General features: G+C 51.8%; 1 protein-coding gene across 12 annotated transcripts in view; it reads right to left on the bottom strand.

Annotated features, from left to right (window-relative positions):
• The window catches only part of DIDO1 (death inducer-obliterator 1), a 51,159-nt gene that overhangs the window by 21,048 nt on the left and 7,896 nt on the right, over positions 1-22,215 (bottom strand). For 3 of the 12 annotated variants that reach the window (XM_019753390.3, XM_019753389.3, XM_019753388.3), the window contains exons 2-7: positions 11,509-11,688; positions 10,449-10,561; positions 8,797-9,619; positions 7,819-8,140; positions 5,823-6,035; positions 4,628-4,841 (exon numbers count right to left, since the gene is read on the bottom strand). In XM_019753390.3, coding sequence (XP_019608949.3) covers positions 4,628-4,841; positions 5,823-6,035; positions 7,819-8,140; positions 8,797-9,617 — 1,570 coding nt within the window. In that variant the 5' untranslated portion in view covers positions 9,618-9,619; positions 10,449-10,561; positions 11,509-11,688. Of the gene's footprint in view, positions 1-4,627; positions 4,842-5,822; positions 6,036-7,818; positions 8,141-8,796; positions 9,620-10,448; positions 10,562-11,508; positions 11,689-11,901; positions 12,624-21,510; positions 21,752-22,004; positions 22,145-22,215 lie in introns of those variants that run through there. The other 9 variants (XM_074317212.2, XM_074317211.2, XM_074317210.2 and 6 more) reach the window with 7 other exon arrangements.

The raw sequence follows: 22,215 nt of genomic DNA, 5'->3' as shown, positions 1-22,215 counted from the left end.
GTCCCCTGCCTGGAAGTGCCTGCTGCCACCATACGAACTCCATGCACTACCCACCCCACTGGGTCCCGAGTCCACTCAGCAGGAAGAGCGAGGCAGCTACCGCTGTGGGGACTGTCTCTGAAACCGGAACCGAACCCGAGGGCTTGGAGGCCAACACAGTGGAGAAGCGGTGCGTTTTGTTCACTGTGACATCAGTTCTGCGGGACACGTGTAGTTTCCCATTTCAACATGGTTTCCTGACGAGAGCTTTCCATGTGTGGAAAATCAAGGTAGTAAATAGCAAGAAACCATTTTGCTTTTGTGCTTTTGCTTATTTTGTATTCTTCTAGAAGTACTGATTTGCTTTTGCGTCAGAAAACACGAATTCCCAAGTAACACTCAAGCAAGCATATGCTGTATCCCAATTCCTCACCACCTGGGCGTCTATGTGGGCCCACAACCCGTCGTGGGCTGGGTCACGCAGCTTTTCTAGGTGGCTTGTTTCTGATGTGGTATTTGAGTGGCTAACACCCTAAACAGAGAGGTGCACAGAACTCTCCACAGGAAACTTGCAAGAAGCAAGTGGACATCAGATCAATTACGCTTCTTTATTTTCAGTCTCACGTAGTGTTTTGAAATCTAAACCCAAAGCTGATTCATGTTGGGTTAGTAACATGGAAAAGAACTTTTCCAATTATACTTCAACATGCTCCACTAGAATGAGGTGTGACTAAGGCTGTCACCCCACTGGACTGGCAGTGCCGGCCTCGCTGCGCAGCAGGCACCTGGGCAGTGAGCCGCGCTTCCCCACCGTCTCCCCCGTCTCCGAACCAGGCACCAGGCACTCATGTCTCTTTAATAAGGTTACGTTTTAAGCAACATCATTTGTTTGTGCCCAAATTGTTTACTACTTCAACCAACATGACGGGCTAGGGGCACGTCAGATGAGTCCGCCTGCCCTCCCTGTCAGCTCCTGGTCACAAAGGGTCCCATCAGTGGACCCCCAGGCTGGAGGCCGAGCAGCGTTCGGGATATGCAGTTACCTTAACGTTCTTCTTGCTGATGTCCTCCAGGCTGGCAGCAGTTGCCCCAACCTTCATTTAAATAAATGAAAGTGGCAAAACTTCTTATCCATCTTCTAAGTTTACTTCTTTAATTCTCAGAAGCCAAGAACGTAACTACGTGCCATGGTTTTGTGCAACACACAAAAATCAAGATTAAGCATTTTACAACTTTATACCGACAGGGCCGACTTGTGGACCATACTGGAGGCACGGAGCAGCATCTTCAAAGCGGACCTGCGGGCTCTGGGGGGTGCCACCGGGGCACTTCCCCTAGTGATCATCTTCCAACAGTATCAGAGTGGGGCCGTAGCTGCCCAGGCCACATCACGTTCACCAAAAGGCAGGTGGTGAGCAGGACCCACCCTGCGGGAACTGGCACCCATGTCCCCCCTCCCGGGGAGGCACACACTGCTGCCGAGGGTTTCATCTCAAGTGTTAGTTTATGTTCATGTGAAACCACCCCCAATCTAATTTTCTCAACAGATGGCTATTTTTTTTAAGCTTGTAAAAAGCAAAATAAAGAGAATACAAAAGAACGTCACTGAGAGCCGAGGAAAGAGCTGCGTGGACAGCGTTAAAACGACTGTCAAGCCAAGTCCCATATCTGGACAGTGCTTCTTCCCTCTCACTGGGGGGAAGAAACCAATTCGTAGGTAGTCTGGTTTGTCGCCGACCACATTTTATTGCCAGACAATCTGGAAGGGACAGATGAAAGTGGCTCATGCAGCTGATTGAGACACTCCCTGGCCTGCCCGCTTTCAATTCCTACAAAATATGCTTGGGTTCCAGAATCCCGCCCCCCGGCATTTATTACAGGGTACTTGTTTCCGCTTATGACTGGTGAAATGTGCTTCTGGAGTCCACACCACTAGTGAGCCTCGTGCAAATCCGCGTCCTCCTCCATCCATCTCACCACAGTGCTTGCACAGTCTGTGTGGCACACACAGGACTTGTATCTGGCAAGAGGCTTAACCAACCACCTGGATTTGGGTGGACAAGTTCTGTTAGGGTTTTCCACTTTAAGTCTCTGAGCTAGATGACACTGTAGAAACCTCATTTTCCAGTCAGACTCTGTTCAGTGTTTTAAGTCACCTAACGAGCTATTTGAGTCCAAAATACTAGAACCTGTGCCTATGCCTATCAGAATTCCACTGTCAAGTTGTAATAAACCAGGGAAATTTTAGAAAAATATTTTCAGCTCTCTTCATACCTTGACAGTAATGGAAGGTAAACCAATAGAGAAAAAATAAGACTATAAAAATATAAACACTATTGATTTTGGGGAGAAATGAAATGGCAATTGTTTCTATAAGTTAAAGAAACTATACAGACACCCTCAAAAATTTAAAAATTACTCAGAAGACTGTGTTACTGGCATCACCCAGAGAACAAGGGCTTCCTGACACTTGCGTGGGAGGAAGAGGAAAGAGCCTCCACGCACAGCGAGGCCATGCCCGCTTAACAGGTCCCCTGTATGTTCACTGAAAAGTTGTCCCTGTCCCCACAATCCAACCCCCTGGTACCCACAAATCAGTGGCCTGGGGGCGGGGGAGCCTGGAGCACCTCCAGCAGTGCATGGCTCTCTGGGCTCAATGAGGATCCTCGTCTCCAGGTCAGTGCAGACAACGCCCCGTCGTAAGTCACCACCCCCACCCGGAAAAGCACACTCTGTAGCCAGCCAGGGAGGCAGGTGGGGTCCTCGTGGGGCGTAGCCTTCTGTATGCACTGTGCTCTGCTACCATCCCGCTATTGCAACTGTGAAGTGACCGTCTGGGGACAGCGGTGGAGACACAGCTGCTACTCACCAAGGCCGAAGTTGTATTTGCTACTAACCTTTAACTGTCCTCCCAATCACTTTTGGGAAGATGACATTTCTGGGATAACAAGATCAAATGCAACTAGCTCAAAAACATGTCCCTTATGCATGCAATTAATTTTGGATATCCATCAAGTTTAATTCTGAGGCATCAAAGTGCCAGGGAGGGTAATCAGTCATTAATTTGTTTCAAGTTTCTGTCACCCGAAGCACTCGGAGCTTCAGTGAAGAGCTGGTATAGAAAGAGGAGGTGGAGAAGAAAACCGTCTGAGCAGAGACTGGCCTCCTCGGGAAGCGCAAGCACCCCCCCCCCCCGCACCCCCCTTTCCCTCGAGAACAGTGGGCAGTTAAGAGCCCAGGGAGAGCCACGCTGTCCCACCCTCCCACCGCTGCCCCTGCTCCGCTCTGCACCCCCCGCTCAGCTCACGGAGCCTCAGGACAGCTGTGTCCAGTTCTAGTCAACTGAGATGGTGAGACTGACGTGAAATCAACTGCCAAGGCTTTGGAGGCGGGGCCCTGGTTTTCCTTCCTCTGTCCCAGGCCTATAACCACTTAGGGCACTTCAGCAATCGCAAGTGACGTGGATTTTTAGGTCCATTCACGACCTCTGTGAAAGTGCTACTTTGTAGAGGTTATAATTTGATGAAGATCTGAGATATGATGTTAGCATGAAATTCTCAGCTCAAACTGAAGGTGTATCAGACTTATTTTAATATAACTGGTTATTTCTATAGTTAATAACTCATTCCTAAAATAAAGTAAGAAAATCTAGTATTGCTTTGCAATTTACTTGCAACTCCATTTCTTAGGTCGTGGACCCTTTACATTCTATCATGAGCACCTAGACACGGGTTTTCTAAGTGCACTAACCTGGCACCTGCCTACACGAGTGCCCTCCCCGGGTGATTGCTAAGAGGCTGACCAACAGGAGAACACAGCACACCTCTACAGTCGTGCAAAATTCAGGGCTATTTAACCTTTTGCTGCTGTAAAGAGAGGCACAAAATGGTCTAAAAGACAGCATAAAAACCAAATTAACAATAACCTTAATAGAGTAAGATGTGCCCAATAGTTCTATTTAAATTTCCAAATTTTAATTTTGGAGCGTTGGGCTGAAATGCAGGAAGAAACCAGAGTTACGTTGCATAACTGAAGCCAGGACTTCCAAGACCTATGGGCACCTTAAAGGCTGGGGCAGATTCACTTCAGGGAGCACATCACGTCACTTACCGTGGAACAGAGCTGCAGGGAAGGGCCTTCCAAACGTGAGCATGTGTCTATGTGGGTGTGTCGTGTGTGGACTGGACACGACAGAATTTCTGCCCTGTCAAACATACTCTGCTGAAAACCGTCTTTTACATCAGCTCAACGGTGATCTGCAGTAGATTCCCAGTGTACAAAAGAAGTGCTGACTGCATGTGCTAAAAGCAGACAATGTGGAAAACTGAGCGAGCTAACAGTGTTGTCACAAAATGGCAACTGATGCTGGGACACTGATACGTTTTGAGCACTGGGCAGTGTGTCTGCTCAGTCAGACCTCGCTGAACATAATACAGATACTTACCAGAGCCTGACAACCGAAGAGATTAGACACACAGCAACCGCAAGGGGGTTTGTACAGCTTTGTGGGGACCGGCTAGGGGCAGGGGAGCGGGGCTCACGGGCAGTGCTACAGCGGGCCACAGCTCCTGGCTGTGGCCAGGCCCGAGTGCAGGGCCGGGCAGAAAGCCCGGGAAGGGTCCAGACGCTACCCCTAGGTGATACATACATTTATACAACAGAGCCGGCCAGAGGGCAGCAGTGGGTTCTGGCTTCACTGCATTGTAATTGTGGTCGCTTGCCCAAGACGGCGTGCTGCTCTCACAAGTCGTTTCCTTAATAAGAACCTCGCTCCTAGCAGGGGCCGCCAGTGCCTTCTTCACGGTGTTTTCTTTCTTGTCTGGAGCTGGTCTCTTGTGCATGGAGGAGACTCTGACGCCTGCCTGAATAAGCAGGAAAACCCCAATCATTAAGGTGAGAGCTAACCTGGGCTCAGCTCACTTCTCAACGAAGGGAGGACACGCTCGGAGTCACTTCAGGCCCCCTCACTGCCCTGCACGTACACACCAGCTGACCCTCACAACCCACCGTAACAGCCGGGACTCCAGTGTCTGAGTGGAGAGAAGACCCGACATGAAATGACCTACAACACGGCTCAGCTCCGAGCGTGGTGGGGCCACAAGGTGAGAGCAGGTGGGAAGGACCTCGGGGTGAGCATGTGCTGGGCGAGGGGAGCTCCCCGGGCTCCCACCAGGCACGCTGCGCTACACGTCACCCTTACTGCACACAGAACTGCTTCTTCGGCAGTTCTGGTTCAAAATGACCAGCCTTAAAAATGAAGCCGTCTAAAGGATAAACAGCACTGTCAACGTCAAGAAAACTGCCCCAACAGCACTCAGGCCTCGCTTGTCACAGACATTAACGGGGGCCGCAGTACAGCCACACCCCCCGGAACCAACTCCCCAGGAAGGGTCTTCAAGTGCAAGGCAAGGGCCTGAGTTCTGAAGCACCCGCAATCCTTCCCAAATCACACGGGGCACAAACACGGGGCCACGGGAGCGCTAGGTGGACCACAACCCCTCCCCACCTTGCTGGCTGCCTGCCACTCCTCTCCACGTGACGCCCCCGTCACTGCTGTTTCGTGGACAGAGAGAGGGCTCAGCTTCCCTGCAGCAGCTGCAGCCTGGGTTTGCTTTGCTGCGTTTGCATCCGTTACTCCCTCAGCTAGAGGGCGGTAGAAAGAAAACGCCAGGACTTGCTTCTCTGTTACTGACAACAGAGCCGGTGGAAAGATGGGAGGACCAAGGGAAAGGGGCCGGCACGTGCCTCTCATCTCGGCCGCCCCGCACCTTACAACCAGCCAAGTCTGCGACGGGGACACTTTCCGCTTCGACTGCTCACATGGCTGCTCTTGCTCGGCTTACCTGAACGCTACACTTCGGAAGAATGAGTTTTTCTGGCTTCGACTTGGTCTTTTCTTTCGGTTTGGGTTTTGCTTCTTTCCCTGAACTCAGAATCTTCATGGTGGCGGCAGCGTGCTTGAGAATGCAGTCGTTGCTGCAGTAGACGGAGTCCGGCTGTGCCACGCTCGCGCACCCGGGGCCAATACACTTGGCAGCGCCCGGCGCCTCTGAGACCTGCAAAATGAAACGTGCTTCAGACAACACTCACCGGCGTAGCGTCACGGTCCTTTGCCAAATCAGTTTACAGCACTGAGGTTACTGTTTCTAATCAGGAGACACTAACAGTATTTCCAAGTGAATAAAAACTCACCTTTGTTCCTTCTCAGCACACAGACCTACCGCCCCCAGCGAAGGCCTGAACACTCTTCATGCCACTCGTGGCGGGCATAACTCCAAGAGGACCCTAGGACCCCGCCCCCAGGACACAGGTTGTGTCCTTTCGGACACGATGTGATGTCACACACACAATTAAGTTCCGATAGGGTAAATGGACAGGGGTATCTGCAGATGTAATGAAGGCCCCAAATGAGATGACTCTGAATTAATCCAAAGGCGAAAACCCTTAAAAGAGGGCTTGGCCTTCCAAAGACGTGAAGCCGCCACTACTGATGGTGAAGAAAGCAGCCCTGCTGTGAGGCCCCCACGGCTATGCTCTGGGGTGAGGGCAACACCCAATTTAACCCGAATCTGATGCACAGCAAATGGCCTTCAGTATCGACAGGCCACAAAAGCTGCACAGGACACAGCCACATACCGAACCGTGTCAGAGCTTTAGCAGGTGGCTATTCCCTAGACGGGCCTCTGATGAGACCCCAGCCCTCGCCGACCCTGGCATGCAGCCCTCTCCTCTGAGACCCTGAGGGGCTCAGCAGGGCCAGACCCAGGCTTCTGACCCTGCAAACCGAGCTAAGAAATGTGTGTGGTTTTGAGCTAAGTCTGGTAACTGGGCACACAGCTTAGGTACTGACGCACTACAAGTGTGGCAGGCCACTTGTTCATAGTCACCAAGGTGTTTCGCAGGCCAACACCAAGCACACGTGACGTGTCCTACCAACGAAATTATACTTGAGCAAAATCTTACTTCTCACGTTGTCTTTAAGAAAACTGTTTTTCCTCCCTAGAATCCAACAGAATTTAAACTCACGTAGTCCAAACACATGGACAAGAAAGACAAGAAATTAGGACGATTTTCCCACTGACATTTCCGTTAATTTTCCTAATGACTGTGTGTTAACAGTTAATACACGTCTATGCGCCTCCGAACACCTCAGGACAGACAGTGAAATGGTCCAGCCCCAGAGCACGCTCACCTTGCAACTAACACAGCTCCAGGCTATTGGGCACACGCTGCTGACACCGCCACCCCAAAGCCTGCAAGATGCAGTGGGCGTGGGCAGGACCCGGCCGGGGCTGCCCCATTGGAGGCTGGCCGGTCGGGACTCAGGAAGGCCGAGCGGGGCACTTGTCAGAGCCCGACACAGCTCACTCAGCCAAAGCTGACAACTCGTGGAGAATGTGGCCCTCGAGGGGCCTGGAAACCAGCCAGGGAGGAGAACTGAGTCAGCTCAGGCACAGTGAGCGCCCAGGACCACCAGAGGGTCGCGCGCTGTATCAGCAGGTGTGAGGGCTGCCCCTGGCCGAGGTCGCCTTATCACCCCACGGAGCCATGCAACAGCTGCCACCCCACCCTCGGCATCTCCAGTGAGGCAGGTACAAGACCCCTCGTTCTCAAGATGCTGCCAGGTGAGACAGGGGCCCACTCACTTCAGTAACACAAAGGTAACTGGAAAACGATCCACCCACAGTAACAGTATAGGAAGCAGACAGGTGTCACGAGGAGCGGGAGGCCCGAGAGCCAAGTGCAGGACGGCCTTTCTCCCTGAGCCCCGCGGGCAGAAGGCAGCCCGAGGCCCCGTAGGGCCGCCCTCCATGGCTGACCCCCGGAGCTGGCACTTACAGGCTGGAATATCTTGAGCTTCTTCTTGCCACTTGGGTTTGCAGCCTTCTCGATCCTACCCTTGATGCCCTGGTCCTCGCTGCACTTCTGCTCCACAGTCCCTATACTCGTGCAGTCCGTGCCGTCGGCGTCTGCCGCTCGGAGTCTTGCTGCCTGCGGGCTTGTGCTTTCTGAGTTAGCTTCGTCCTGCACCTGCAGAATGGTGCAGTTGGGGCAGATGTAATCCTCCCCGTTCCTTTCCAGGAGCCGCCCTCGAGCCTCAGAAATGCCTACACAATCGCCATGAAACCACTCTTCACACCGGTCACAGCAAATCATAAACCTGAAATTAGAAAATAACCAGGGATGGAAAACGAAGAGGTAAACACTCGATTTAGACACATTGTTAATGTCCAGTTGGTTTCAACAAGATGCTGCTATGAAAAAAATACAAAGGGACAGAAAGTGGAGAGAACAGAGGCACACCCTAGGCCTCCTCTCGATGTTAACATTTGACCAGATGACTTTATTTTTCGTGAGTGGAGCTTTCGGAGTGAACTGCTGGCTCCACAGCACCTGGCGACAGCAGTGCCTGTCTGCACGAAGGGACAACGGTGCCTTTATTACCCTAACAGCACCGCAGGCTCGGAGCTGCTCCCCACATCCATACTGGGGGCCAACCAGCCTGTGTCCCTCTGGGACAGCCTAAAACAGTGCGACCCGAGAGGGACCTCCGGGGCGACAGGAATGAGTAATCTGTGCCCCTCGCACTGGCTGCTGGCCGCACGTGCTCACATGACCAAGGCAGTGAAGAGCCCCATGCGGCCAGCAGCCCCCACAGGCATGTGTGGCTCCAGCAGCCCCCTTCTTTTCAGCGACCTGCTCATGGTTTTCAGCTTCCCCACTCCCTCCCGTGCCCAGCTTTGTGACTGATCGAAGAGGATGGCAAGCTGGCCGACCACGAGCGAGGCGGCAGCTGCGGCTCCTCCCGAGACCCACCTGTTGTTATGCGGCTGGCGACATATGCAATACAGAGCGTTGGGGTCGTAAACCTCACACTCAGGCTTGTGTCTGACTGAGCCTCCGGGCTCTTCATCTGGGGCTCCCTCGGCCGCTGGCCCTTCCGACTTCTTCTCCCCGTCATCTTTCGCTGCCTGGGCAGCCGTGGGCTCCTGCTGGCTGGGTGGGGAACTCTCCACAGTGTTGCCCGCCTCTGCGCCCACAGCTTCTGCAGGGTCCTCCTCCCGCCGCTTCTTCCTCAGGCGGTTTTGGGCACCTTTCTGGGGCCGGTCAGCTGGCTCCTGTTCTCGCTTTCTTCGTAGCCGATTCTGAAGCTCCTTCAGAGTCAAGCCATCACTGTCACTATCGGAAGTGTCGTCCTCGTCGTTACCCCCTGTGGCCTTGGCAGACGAGGCCTCTCGTTCCTTACCCCCCGCGGAGCTGGCCCTGGGCCCACTTTTCATCTCAGAAGCACTCTCCACGCTCCCCTCAGAAGCAGTCTCGGCATCTGTTGCTGGGCACGAGGCCGGCTCGCTGGGGTCCTCCAGGGAGGCGGGCGCCATCCTCCGGCCGCGGCGCCGGACTCGCGTGAGGAACTCCTCCACGCGCTCAGTCCGCTTGGGCTGCCTCCCGCTGCGCCGTAAGGATGGGCTCTGCTGCTGCGGCGGGGCCCGCTCCACGCAGTCCAGCTCCGCGTCCCCCGCGCCCTCGCGCTTGGCAATGGTGGTTCTTCGGAAGCCCCATGTCTTCCTGAACTCTTTACTGGTGGGTTTGATGACCTTGGGCGCGTCATCACTGCTGGGGTCACCTTTGTCATCCATACCTAATGGTGAGATGCAACCAAACCACAACCAACGTTAGTGAGGCCACATGTCCTGGCGAAGGAGCCCGAGGGCGCAGACCGCCATGCCTACACAGCGGGAGCTCCCACGGGGGCACCACCCCTCCTCCCATGCGGAGGAGGCATGGACACGGTAGATGGAACAGTGTTCCACCTACAGAAAGGGGGTGTCTATTAAAGCAAGTGATCGTGACCAGGGTTTCCTCAAGGGTGGTCCATGACATAATTCAAGGCGATTCTTGAAGCAAATGTTCCTAGTTAGGTATGTAACGTTCAGAAGAAAAGCAGCTCCCAACCTGGAATTCCGCCAGCGAGGTGCTCAGCACACCACTTAACACGGGCAGCGGGGAATGCCAAACGCACCACAGCACCGTCCGCGGCAGCGGAGCGGAGGCAGCCGCTGGCTCGCTGGCACTCTCGCATGGACAGGACGCCATGCCAGGCCCGGGCCTAGGAGCCCGAGCTGCCATGTGACAACTCTGACCACTCGGCCTGACGCCACGTGCAGAGGGGTGTTGGGACCTGCACGTGGCCCTGCTGCAGCCCGAGTGCGCAGTGACCCTGTGGACACCTCGTGGAGAAGGCTCGCCTGGCTGAATCCTGCCCACTCACTGAGCTACGACTCAGGAGATACGAAAGGGCACTGTGGGGTCTGCCGAGCTCTGGAGCAGCAGTTACGCAGCAACAGGTAATCGCGACACTGAGGAACTCCTGACCCAGGCAAGAGCTTGAATGTGCATTTCTTCTCCCGTCTTTCTTCCTAATAGATCAGTAAAGGGCCACATTTGTGAAAACTTTACTCAGTTTATACCTTGAGAATTCTTTTTCAAGCCGTCCAGCTTCAATCACACTGAAATGCTAGTGACGACTCAGCTCGTATGCCGTGCTCCATCCTCAGAGAAGGACTGGGACAGAATGAAAAACCTTCAAAACAGCAAATATACAAAACTGAAAATCACATGCAACCCAGTTCTTTCTTTGCTTCCCACTAAGTATTGTCACCTCCCGTTTCCTGGCCAGCTCTATATGCTTCACCATGTAACTTGGCCCGCACGGTCTCAGGCCACTCAAGCTTTCCAGAGTGGCTGTGGCGTGAGCACATGTGCCACTGAGGACCACACCACTTCTCTGGTCACCTGAAGTGATGGGAACTAAGTTGGGGTGCAAATGGTGATTCCAACTCAGAGTGCTCTGGCTGGTGGCACGGAACCACTCTCCGCGAGGCAATGCTGACCCCTACTGGCTGGGAACTTGAAATGTGAAGGACAACATGACCCCTCGATGGCAGCTGAGCTGTTACTAAACCAGTCATCACAGCTGTTTACCATCCAAAGTGTTTCTACTCATGCAAACCAACTTGCAGCAAATCTGACAGTCATCTCGAGCGAGGGGAAGTCCGTATTTCACACAACATTTGGCATGTGCACTAAAGATGCGGCCTGAGGGGCCTGAGCCAGCCTGTGCCAGAAAGTACAGGAGGTGCAGCCCCTCCAGTTCAGAGGGTCGGGTCTGGACCCCATAAAGCTCACTCAGGGCTGGGAAAGGAGCCTGATCCCCACCGCAGGATGGTTTTCTGCCAGAAGAACTCTACTCTGCAAAGCACAGTTCACCACAGAGAGAATATACAATGTCAAGGTCTACGTACTAACAAAACCACCAACGTAAAACGACATGCTCTGAATCAAATTCTTAACACATTACCCGACATTCATCTAAGAACCTTATGGGTGAAGTTGAGACTATTTCAAACAAACGTGACCGTTACCTTGTATCACCGCCTTCACATACAATGAACGCCCCTTTAGAAACAGGTTAAGAAACTTCAAATCTATTAAGTTAAAATTTTGCTGTTAACACTACTGATATGTTACCTGCCCCCACACCGAAAGCTTGGACACTTTACGGATGGACGTCCTAAGTACAACAGAAAACCTGGCTGGCGTAATCACCTGGTCCAGGTAAACAGCCGGGCTCCAAAACACTGCTGCGACCAGTCACTGCTCCCAGTAACAACTCGGATTATCTTGAAACTGCTCCCACGGAGTGAGCTCCTAAAAGAAAGGAAGACAACAGTTTATAGATCTTGAGTAACTATAACTGAAACCACATTAAAACAACAAACTTCAATGCAAGTAATCTGTACTTTACGTGACCTACAAAGACACTTGGGGAGAAAACCTGAAAAACACGCAACACAGTTCCCTTCCCTAGAAGACTTTTAAAGAAGAGAAAATACTGACGACATGCGGACTAGGGCTGCGCACCGGACTGGCCACTGGAGGCAGAGCAAGCCGGCGGGAAGAGAGCAGAGGTCCTGGAGGGACAGAGGGCTTCAAAACCAGCGTCAGATGTCAGCTGCCTTCCAGTTGTAACCCTATTTTGGAGATGGACCCAGCTCGATAAAACCCAACACACAGACAAACGTGAAAAGGCTGAACAACAAAATTAATTACGAACATAATTATGTAAAAATTCTTAATACTGTAGCTATGCCATCAGTTAAAAAGCTAAGAAAGATTTTAGATGACTGTTTACGATTACTCAACACCGTCGTGGTCCAGTCCACCTACGTGTATTTAAAAACCATGTCTCCTGCATCGTTTGCAACAGCCATGCCTAGCTCAAGCCTCACTAACTACGGCTGTTCCGGGATGGGCCCGAAATACTGATCTCTTAACATTTTTCAGATTCTAGCCCCAAGTAACCCCGAGCCAAGTGGACCTGCACCTCACCTCTCCTCTTCCAAGTCTCACTCCAACTGCTTTCTGTGTAACTGTGGTCTCCTTAGTGACCTCAGAACAAAGACAAACATTCTGTCACACCCCCTTTTAAAGAGACAGTGACCGTTTCACCCTGATTAGCTAAATTTATCACCACCACCACCAAACCTCTTAAATGTGGTAAACCCATCTCAAAATGAGGCTTCAACAGTTCACAAACTTTACTTTTCAGAAGAAACTGGATAAAAACAAAAAAACTGGAAACAAACCTTACTTTTTTATTTCACAACACTGAGCAAAGAAATTAAGATATTCTCAGAAATGAAAGCAATATTTATGTTATTCTGAAAAATAAGCATGTGTTTGGATTTGATTTACGGTCTAATTAATCGGAAAAGAAAATCTAGTTATTTCTGTTGAGTGGAATGAAATAAAGTACATATTCAGAATAGACCAGATCATTTTAGATAATTTGGTTCATTCATACTTTTATATTTGGCAAAATTGATTTCTTTTCATAATTTCAACACAGAAATTCTAATACAAAACTGTAGCTCATGAAACAAAAGCATGTGTATAAAAACAAGAGAAACAAAACCTCTGCAGTCCAGCGGCAAGCTCTAACACCACGTGTGTAAGCCCACACACTACTACATGTTTCCTGAGGAGTATGGTCAGGAGACCGCACTCGCGTTGTATTAATAATTATGTTTATGAAGAAAAAGAGAAAGGTGGGTGTCCCTGAAACTGAGAAAGTGAAAAAACCGGAGGTGAACACTGAATGTACTAGAATATTTAAAATTACATTTCTAAGTGCAAATTTCTTTTTCTCAACTGAAAACTGCTGCATTTCCCACTAACCAGACATAGGAATAATGCTATGAAATCTTAGGTTTAAAAATCTGTTAACAGGCTCTGTTACCAGAGTCTATGGGGTGACCTGCAGTACAACCAAAGGGCTGAACAGGATCTGGGCCACCTTCAAAGTTGCTGAACAGCAACTCTCCAACCTTTTGGTCTCAGGGGCCTCTTGACACCCTTAAACAATGAGGACCCCAAGAGCTTTCATTTATGTGGAACATGCTGGTATTTCCAAAATTAAAACTGAGAAAGGTTTCCGGGTAACTTTACTGTGGACGTCCTGTGACATCACATCAAACCCCTGACACTGCGACAAGGCAACACTGTGCACCCCCCCCCACCCCGGCTGCCTGGCGTCCACCCTGCACACCTGGTCCCCGCGGCCTCACCGGAAACCCCTCTTGGCTGACTCGTGCTGAGTCCAGACCCTGCACGTTCCATCAGACAACACAGAAGACAGTGCCCATGTCCACCCACGGCTTTAATTACTGGCAAGCCATCAAGCTCACAATGGCAGCTACAAACTTTTCAAAACTCGAAGGCCCATGTGAAAGCGCAGACCTTACTGTGACAACAGACACTGCAGGCTGCTTTCCTTGACACATCCTTCATCTGCAAGCAAGTGCCTGCCAAACACCGAGGGAAAACTGCAGCCGCTCAGTTGTCCTTTCAGGTCAGTTGTGCTTTCAACTGCAAATGATGTTACTCATCTCACAACTGAACCCCAGGGGCTCTTCCTGGGGACAGCCACCCTGCTTCTCGGTGCAGAGGAAGTGCTGAAGTGTCCTTAACACTTCATCACAGGGAGTGTTAAAAAGATGCACTTGGGGGCTGAGAGCCAGTGAAAGTCAGTCTTTAGCGCTGCATCAAGGACGCCCTTAAGTGGAGCCGCACATTCTGGCCACTGGTGCAGAGGCGGGGAGCACGCCATCCGCTTGGTTTTGCTGCTGCACCACCAGTGCACATGGCAACTCCGCAAAGAGGCTGACAACGCCCACTGTCAGGCTCAGGCGGAGCGAGTTCTGACCTCTTAGCCCCAGGAAGGGTTTGGGGGACCACCAGGGGCCCAGGGAAAGCCGAGAACGTCTGTAACAAGCCATTTCTATCAGTGGACAAACACCGCATACACACCAAGTGCTAGGGGAACAAACATTTCCTACCACAAAACCATTCCAAAACAACCGTTCAACCTGCCCTCAGTGTCTCCAACTCTTCAAAATGTTAACCTGCCAGGGTGAATTTCTTTAAAACAAAACCCAAAACACCCTGCCCAAAGTACTGTGTGTTCCTTAAAAACCACCGTAAAGGTCAGTGCTGCAATATGAGCAGCAGGGGCCACCCGAAGGCGCCACTTCCACAAAGCATCTCAAGGACACTTACCTGCAACCTGCGCATTTCAAGTGGCCCCGTCTCTCTGAGACACTCTAAAATACATCGAGTGTCTTACAACCACATGAAGGCTCCTGATTTCACAGCATGACAACCAAGAAACGGCACCTGTGGGCAAAACCTTGTGTTTCTCCAACCTCATACGCCCTTGGGACAATATTCAAAACTAACGATTTCGACTTGGAAACAATTGGGACCTGCCAGTCAGAAGTTACAGTCTGATGCTGTAACACACCTCATGATTTTGGACTCTTGTAACTTGAGATTTTTAACTGATACGCCAGGCCGAAGTCTACAGTGATTTATATTTGGCACGAAGGGTCTCTTGTCTGACCACTGATCCTTTGCTGTGTATGAGGAGGGAGTGAGAAGAGGAGAAAGCTCTCGCTCCCCTCCCCGACCCCATGGGTCTGCAGCAGCAAACACATCGCTTGACCACTGAACACAGACAGAAGAGAGGTTTGGGCCCGTGAAGTAAACTAAGAAATGCAGTTTCCTCGTTGGAGTATCTCCCAGAACCTGAATCAACTGTATAAATTGCATTTATGCCCCCTTCAGATGGCTCCTTCAAAGTTCTGCAGCGGAGCAAATAACACTGTTATTATTAAAACTATTCTGATGACACAAAGATGGCCCACAACCCAGCCTGTTTCTCCAGAGGCGCAGAGAGAAATCTAGAAACAACACTTGCCAACAGCATCTTGGGCATTTTTGCTTTACAGATACATGGAGGCAAAAAGCAAACTTTGTCCCTCAGAACCGTCTGAGGGACTGACTGGCTGTCACCTTAGCCAGGCTCTGATGGGGCCGGGCGTCCAACTCCCTGGCCGTGTGCAGTGGGTACTCTGGTTTCTCTGTCTATCCACTTTCGGCTGTGACCTCAGCAGGCAACTCGCAGAATGAGTCAGGAACAATGAGTCAGGCACCGGAGCAGCCACGTGCGCTTGTCCGAGTTAAGAACAGGGAAAAGAACCGAGGCTTCACGGCTGTGCATTCAATGGTGTGGACAGTCTCCCAAGCTGCTGCCACCCTAGACAGGGGAGCTGCGGTCTGTGTGTAATTGTCCCTCCAAATTCATGTGGAAACCTAGAGCCTAAGGCCATGGGACTAGGAGGCAGGGCTGTTGGGAGGTGCTCAGGTCACAGGGGGTGGACCCCCACAAATGGGATCAGTGCCCTTATAAAAGGGACCCCAGAGAGCTTGGCATCCGTGGTGGCCTAGAAGAGGCCTCCCGAGGCCCCGCCTGTCCAGGCCCACAGCCTGATCTCGGGCCTGCAGGGCCCTGAGAAACAGACGTCTGCTGTGCGTAAGCCCCAGTCTGCAGCACTGTCACAGCAGCACTGTCACAGCAGCCCAAGCGGACGGGCCAGCCTCCTCTTATTGCTCAGTCAACAAGAAAACACGGCTCCAAACACTAAAAAGGACCATCCGAATCCTACAGCCCAGGGGACTACTCCTAAGACAAGGCCACCACCTGGGTCCCAGTGACCCTTTGACGGGTACAGTTGCTTAAGAAATCTGTCATGTGGGACAGTTTGGCTCCTGTGAGGACAGTACTGGGACACGTTTCCTGACCGGAGCCCCGTCTCCTCCTCAGGCAGGCGGCTCATAGTGCCCTCAGGGAACCCAGGCACTGAGCGTCACCTCCCAGGACAGTGGGCCCTAAAGTGTGGGGCACTTCGGGGGCTGCTTCCCGAGTCTTCAGGTCCTGAAGCTGTTCCCCCAGGACCCCCCCCCGCCACACACACACAATGGCCACCCTATTGCTTTCACACCCACACTGCTTTGTTTGGGCCAAGTGCATGTGTACTGGCTACTCCCTCATGGCACGTCCAGGGATGCCTGCTGTTGTCTCCTGGGGTCACAACCCGAGACCTGCATTATTCCACAGCCCCCAATACAGGCCGCTTGCTCCCATTTTCATTGTGGCAAGATTGGTTTCAGAGCCAGTGAGAGGGCTGTGTAATATTAAAAGACACCCTGTAGGTGCAGTGTTATTCGACACAAAATCACGGTTCCGCTCCCATTCAGGCACCTCCCCTCCAGGGCTGAAGGTTTGGAAGCTAAAAGCGGTCTGGGCCCCTCCCACCAGCGACACTCAGGCAGTCTTCTCTGAGGGAGACGGTGGCTCACCCTCACCTGTGACCACAAACCAGCCTTTCCCCAAAAAGCAGCACATGGTCGAACCAATTAAAAACGGGCAAAGACAGGGTCTGTCTTCCAAAGTGACCCATTTCCTGGTGCTAAAGTTCAGAGTCCACTGTTTTTAAAACTCGAAATTCTGAACATTAAGAGCATTTCTAACTATTGTCTAGAGCAGAGGTTCTCAGACCCTTTCAAGGTGCCCTGCCCCCCTCCCCCATCAAGATACTTGCACAACACTAAGACATTATGTGCCCTTTTCACTGGTCACTCTCTCAGGAGTATATAGTAGTTATTCAGAAACAGATGGGAGAACCCAGCTGTTGTCAGTTAAGCCAGACATTAAAGAGATTTGCAGAAAACGTAAAATACTGCCACCTTTCTCATGAAATCATCTTTGTCTTGGAAAAGTTTGCAAAATGTTCTTCGTGTTAATATGCAAGGGTTTATTATTATAAACACATAAAGGTCTCCTGGTAAATGCCCAATAGGGTAAGAACCAACAGACATAACCTTAGCGAATGTACGCAAGCTCCCTGGAGTCCCGGGTCATTGCAGGTGTGCAGGGTCTTGGCTTCTGACACCGTGCGAAGGGCTGAAACAGCACTAACTTTACACTCAAGGCAACTTGAAAGGGCCGTTGCTTAAAGGACCACAAGCAACGCCAGTGACCTTCGGGCCAGGAAGACAACAGGACCGCGACAGCTCTGCTTCAGTACTAGTCTTCAGAAGCCACCTCTGCCTTTCCTCCCAGTTCCAGGTGACCACTGAGAAGGCGCTCCTTCCATCTACGAGCCTGCAGCACTCACACTGGCTGCCATCCCAGTTCTGAGGGAACGTGGCTGGAGAAAACCAAAGCCCTCTCACACATGGAGCTGCACCTTAGAAAGGTCTCAGGGCCTCAAGCACAGGCCAAGGGGCAGAAACAAGGCAAGTCAAGAATTAACTGCATTTCGGTTGGAATCTTCCTTTCCTCCCCCGAGATTAGCAGAGGCCACCGTAGTTTAGTTTTGGGGGGTTGTGGGAACAGCCCACGCCTAAATAAAGGAGTTAAAAAATAACTACCAGGCTTTTCTGTATCACGTGTCACAGACCCATGCAGAGCTGAATCCACAGATGACGTCACACTCACGGCATTGCTGCACAAGCGTGGAGAAGTGCAGAGGAAGGCTATCTTCCAACAAGGGGGAAACTGCCCACTTTTCAATCTAACAAACCCAGAGGCCAAGGCTGGCGTCTACCCGGCCTAGCCCCGTGTCTCCATGGGGCGCAGGGGGCATCTCAGGGGGGACCACTCAGCCTCCTTGGTCCTGACAGCAGCAGCAAGCAGCCCCCCCCCCACATGCCCCCATGACAAGTCCTCTGATAAGCAGATTGGGGCTGGGGGCCCTCAATCAATGGCTGTTACGTCCCATGTCCCTGGCTTCAACCCGATGCCAACCTAACAGCTGGGCGTGCTGGTCAAGTGCCTCTCTCTCCAGGCCGTACATTCCTGCCTCGGAAATGGAGACAACTGTGACCTCCGTTTCCTAAAAGGACATCTGAAATGACAACATGTCCCATGCCAGTCAGTGTTCGCAGGCGGCAAGCGTGCAATAAATGGTAGATGTCATCTATCAAAACAGCAGCGTCCGTGTCGGTGAGCTTTTGGGAATACAGGCCCTCGCAGGAGAGTCTATTTGACAAGTATTTACCAAGAGCCCCTCACATGCTGGGCAAAGCAGGCCACACCCCTGTTCCCAGGGGCCAGGTGAGCGCGCTTCATTTTGACCTAGCAAATCACTGGAAAGTGCAGGCTCCCAGCCATGTTTATTTACAAAGGGACACAAACTGACGTCCACCATCAGAAGACAGGTTTGAAAAAAAATCAAGAAACATCCTATATAACAGGATTAAGATTTGCAAAAAAGAGAATGAACTCTCCGCCTGCAAAAGGTCCCCCCGCCCCCCCACACACAGCCGAACAGAGCAGGTCAGAGTCAGCCCTCAGCGACCACACTCCCTAAACACACCCACCACATGCAGACATCTATGCTCATCAACACACGAACAACTGTGTGCGTGGGCTTCTGGACGGTGCCATCTCTGGTGTTTCTGCTTTCTTTTTTTTTTTATATTATTTTAACGTTTTCCAATATGTATGTATCTTTGTAACCCAAGACATAGGAAAGCTATAATGGCTCCCATTTAAGGTCTAATAAAAGAGTATTAAATACCACCTAAGTGTCTGTATGAAGAATAAAACCACAGCGTCTAAGTTTGATGCCCAGAGAGAAATACCTGCTCCACAAACTACACATAAGGCCAAGATGAAGTATGTTTTACAGTCTGGGCTACAAGAATTCTTATTAAAATATGTACAATTAACCTATTCAACTTACCCTCAAAACTACTACTCAAAAAATAAACTGAGGCCTAAGAGAGACTATTCTCCAGGTCAGTGTGGGCAGAGACCATGTGAGCTGGACTCAGGCCGTGTCCCACCTCCTTTCCTGATTAGTGCATTTCCACTGTCAATCACGGAGCCTTAATTAGCACACATCATTTGATACTGACCATAAAAAGGGTAATATCTGATATCCACTGTAAGTGACCCCACCATTTAAATAAGAAAAGCAAACGGGAGGCTGTTTTAGGAAAGCTTTCTGAATGACTGCCTGAGTGTACCAGGCACACGACAACTCAGGCCTCCACGGGACACAGCACCACACTGCAGGGACGCAAGGAGACCAGTGAGCTGCCTGTGAACATATTCAATCTCTGCTCTGCAAGAGCCACATGGAAGTCACGGGGTATCCTGGGAGCAATGTTAACAGAAAGTATAACACAATCAGGACTCGGAACATTCTGCACAGAGACTACAAAGAAGCAGGCCCTGGGCTGCTCTGAACCGAATCCTACCTAGTGAATGGGGCGCCCTGTGGCCACAGGAGGACTTACAGTGTCAACTGCAGGACCTGCAGACTCCACCCAAGTGCCCACCCTGAGCCCCGCTCCCCACATAGAGACAACCCCATGGGCCCGAGGCCCACCTGAAGCATGAGCGGCCGGTCTCCAAGCACCAATGACACGTCCTCAACAAGCCATTGTGAGGCTCACACCTGCACACACGCTGTGAGTGCCACCGTTTGCCAGGAAAGAAATTGGAAACCATGGGTACTAGCAGACAGTAAGGAGCACAGGGAGGCAGCCAATTACAACTTCTTATTTGTGTCTTTCTTATGAGAACAGAACTCAACTCACTCTACTTAAAACAGCCTGAGTTTACTCAAATGCTGGTAAGGAACGGCTCTTGGAAAATCAGAAGTAAATGAAAGCTACACATTATTCCCAAACATGTGGTTAAAATAAGTCTGCAAGAACACAGCAAGTAGGAAGGAAACAATGCTGAGAAAATGCATCAGACAGAAAGTTTGTCAGCAGGGCCGGGGCTGTGTCCTTCTGAAATGTCCATGCTGTGTTTAAAACAGGAAAACAGTGGACTAATCATAGACACACATATATATATATGTAAACGCCAACCCAGAGAGCCGCTACGGGCGCTAGGACGCGGGTACCGGTGGACAACACTGGACGCTAATGAAGGAACTGGGATGAAGTCACGAGTGCTACTTGTCTCCAGGACTGCGACGGCCACCTTTCTGGTTGCTCTTCAGCCCTGGTGCTGGGCACGCAGGAAGCAACGAATATTCATCAAATAAATCAAGGAATCATTCTAAAGGTCACAGATCTTATTTCCTTAAAATGCACAGTTAGAAGCACCTTTCCAGAAGCGTATTTCACTCAGGGCCATGTGGCTCTGGGAAAACCATGGAACATTTGTCGGGAGTGGGCCCATAGCCACTTTAGAACCCAGCTCTGTGATCCTGTACTTGAGTTTCATGGAGATTAGAATGGGTACAAAAAGCACCCCACTCGTAAATGAGATAGTACTCGTGCACACTGCTCACAACAGGGTCCACCTTGGTGGAGTGCCCACTGTGCGCAGTTACTGGTGCCACTCAGGGGCTCAGCTTCCCCCAGTACCAATCTACAGGCACAACAGTTACCTGGATATACCGCAAACACCTTAAAATTAAAATCCACCCTTTCCTCCTACAAAACGCTCCTGACTATACATTAGGCTCAAATCTTATTCCATCAGTGTGCAAATGACAGAGATATCATTATCACAGTCCAGGCAAGAATTAAAGTATCTTCAAACAGCTGCAACTTAACTCACCACCCTGTTACCTAAAGCCCCATTTCTAAGCTCATTTAACGGGGTGCTAGATTCAAAGCAGAAACCCTTCCCTTGAACTCCAATGTCTCAAGGTACAGAAACAGAGGGAGGAGAAAGCAAACGGAGATCTGAGGGTCCAAGGCGTGAGCCAGAACAGGGATGGCCACAGGCACACCTCCGGTGGAAGGGAAAAGTTTGGACAGTAAAACGTGACACAAACACGGCTAGTGTTAACATCAAATTGACAAGTCAGGCAATAAAAACACCTAAACACCAGCACTTTACGACTAGGCACAGACGCAGAAAGAAAGCGAAAGCGGTTTTCTGAACGCCCGTCCGCTTCCTAAGGCACCAACTACCGCACAACTGTCCTGTTATCCTTCACACGAGCAGTCGGCCACCAACGAGAAGCGTCGTTAAATGACAGCGAACAGAACCCACACTTAGAAGAAGATCTAGAACCAAACCTCACGATCCTTCAAACCGTCTAGGGGAACGAACTGGGTTTTGTTTTGTTTTAAAAAGGAATTCAATCCTACCCGTTACAGTCACTTGAAACAGTCGTCATTTCGACGTATAAACCAACTAGACCGAAACTTGTAGGAGAAGCATTTTCGCTGCCGCGGGCTGCTCGGCCTCCCGTTCCTGCCGCTTTGGAGCCAAGGGCAGCATCCTGCTTAGTCCTTTCAGTCCGTCCCAACTGTGACCAGACCACAGAGTAAACACCCTCGGGGCCGAGCCCCAGGCCGGCGCCCACGCGCGGAGCGGCCGCGGAGCCTGCCGGCCGCGCAGCCCCTGCACGCCCGCCTCCCCCGGAGCCCCCGCCCGCGGCGCCGCCGGCCCGGCGCGGCCCTCCTCCCTCCCCATCCCCGGGCCGCCATCTTCTCTTTCCGGCGCGAGCGCGGCCTGGCGCAGACGCCGCGGCTCTGGGCGGGCCGGACTCGGGAGCCGCCGCCGTCCCTGCCGCCCGCCCGCCGCCGAACGAGCCCCCGCGGCGGCCAGCCCCTCTGCCCCGCGACCAGACGCCACTCACCTCGGGTCCCAGGCCTCTAGGGTCTCGCGGCCATTTCCTCCGAGCGCCGCGGAGCGAGCGGGCGGGCGGGGTCGGCGCCGGCCACTGAGACGCGGGGGCTAGAGGGCCCGCCCGCGCGCCCACAGCTGGGAGGACGCCGACCATCGAGATGCCTCGGCTAGAGAGGCCGCCCACGCCCCGAGCGGCGCCCCCGTGTGGCAAGCGGAAGGAG

The sequence above is a fragment of the Rhinolophus sinicus genome, chromosome 13, assembly GCF_057876585.1.
Source record: "Rhinolophus sinicus isolate RSI-liver-muscle chromosome 13, RSI-T2T, whole genome shotgun sequence".
Taxonomy (NCBI): Eukaryota; Metazoa; Chordata; class Mammalia; order Chiroptera; family Rhinolophidae; genus Rhinolophus; species Rhinolophus sinicus.
The sequence above is the reverse complement of the archived record's forward strand: the minus strand, read 5'-3'. Positions and strand labels throughout refer to the sequence as shown.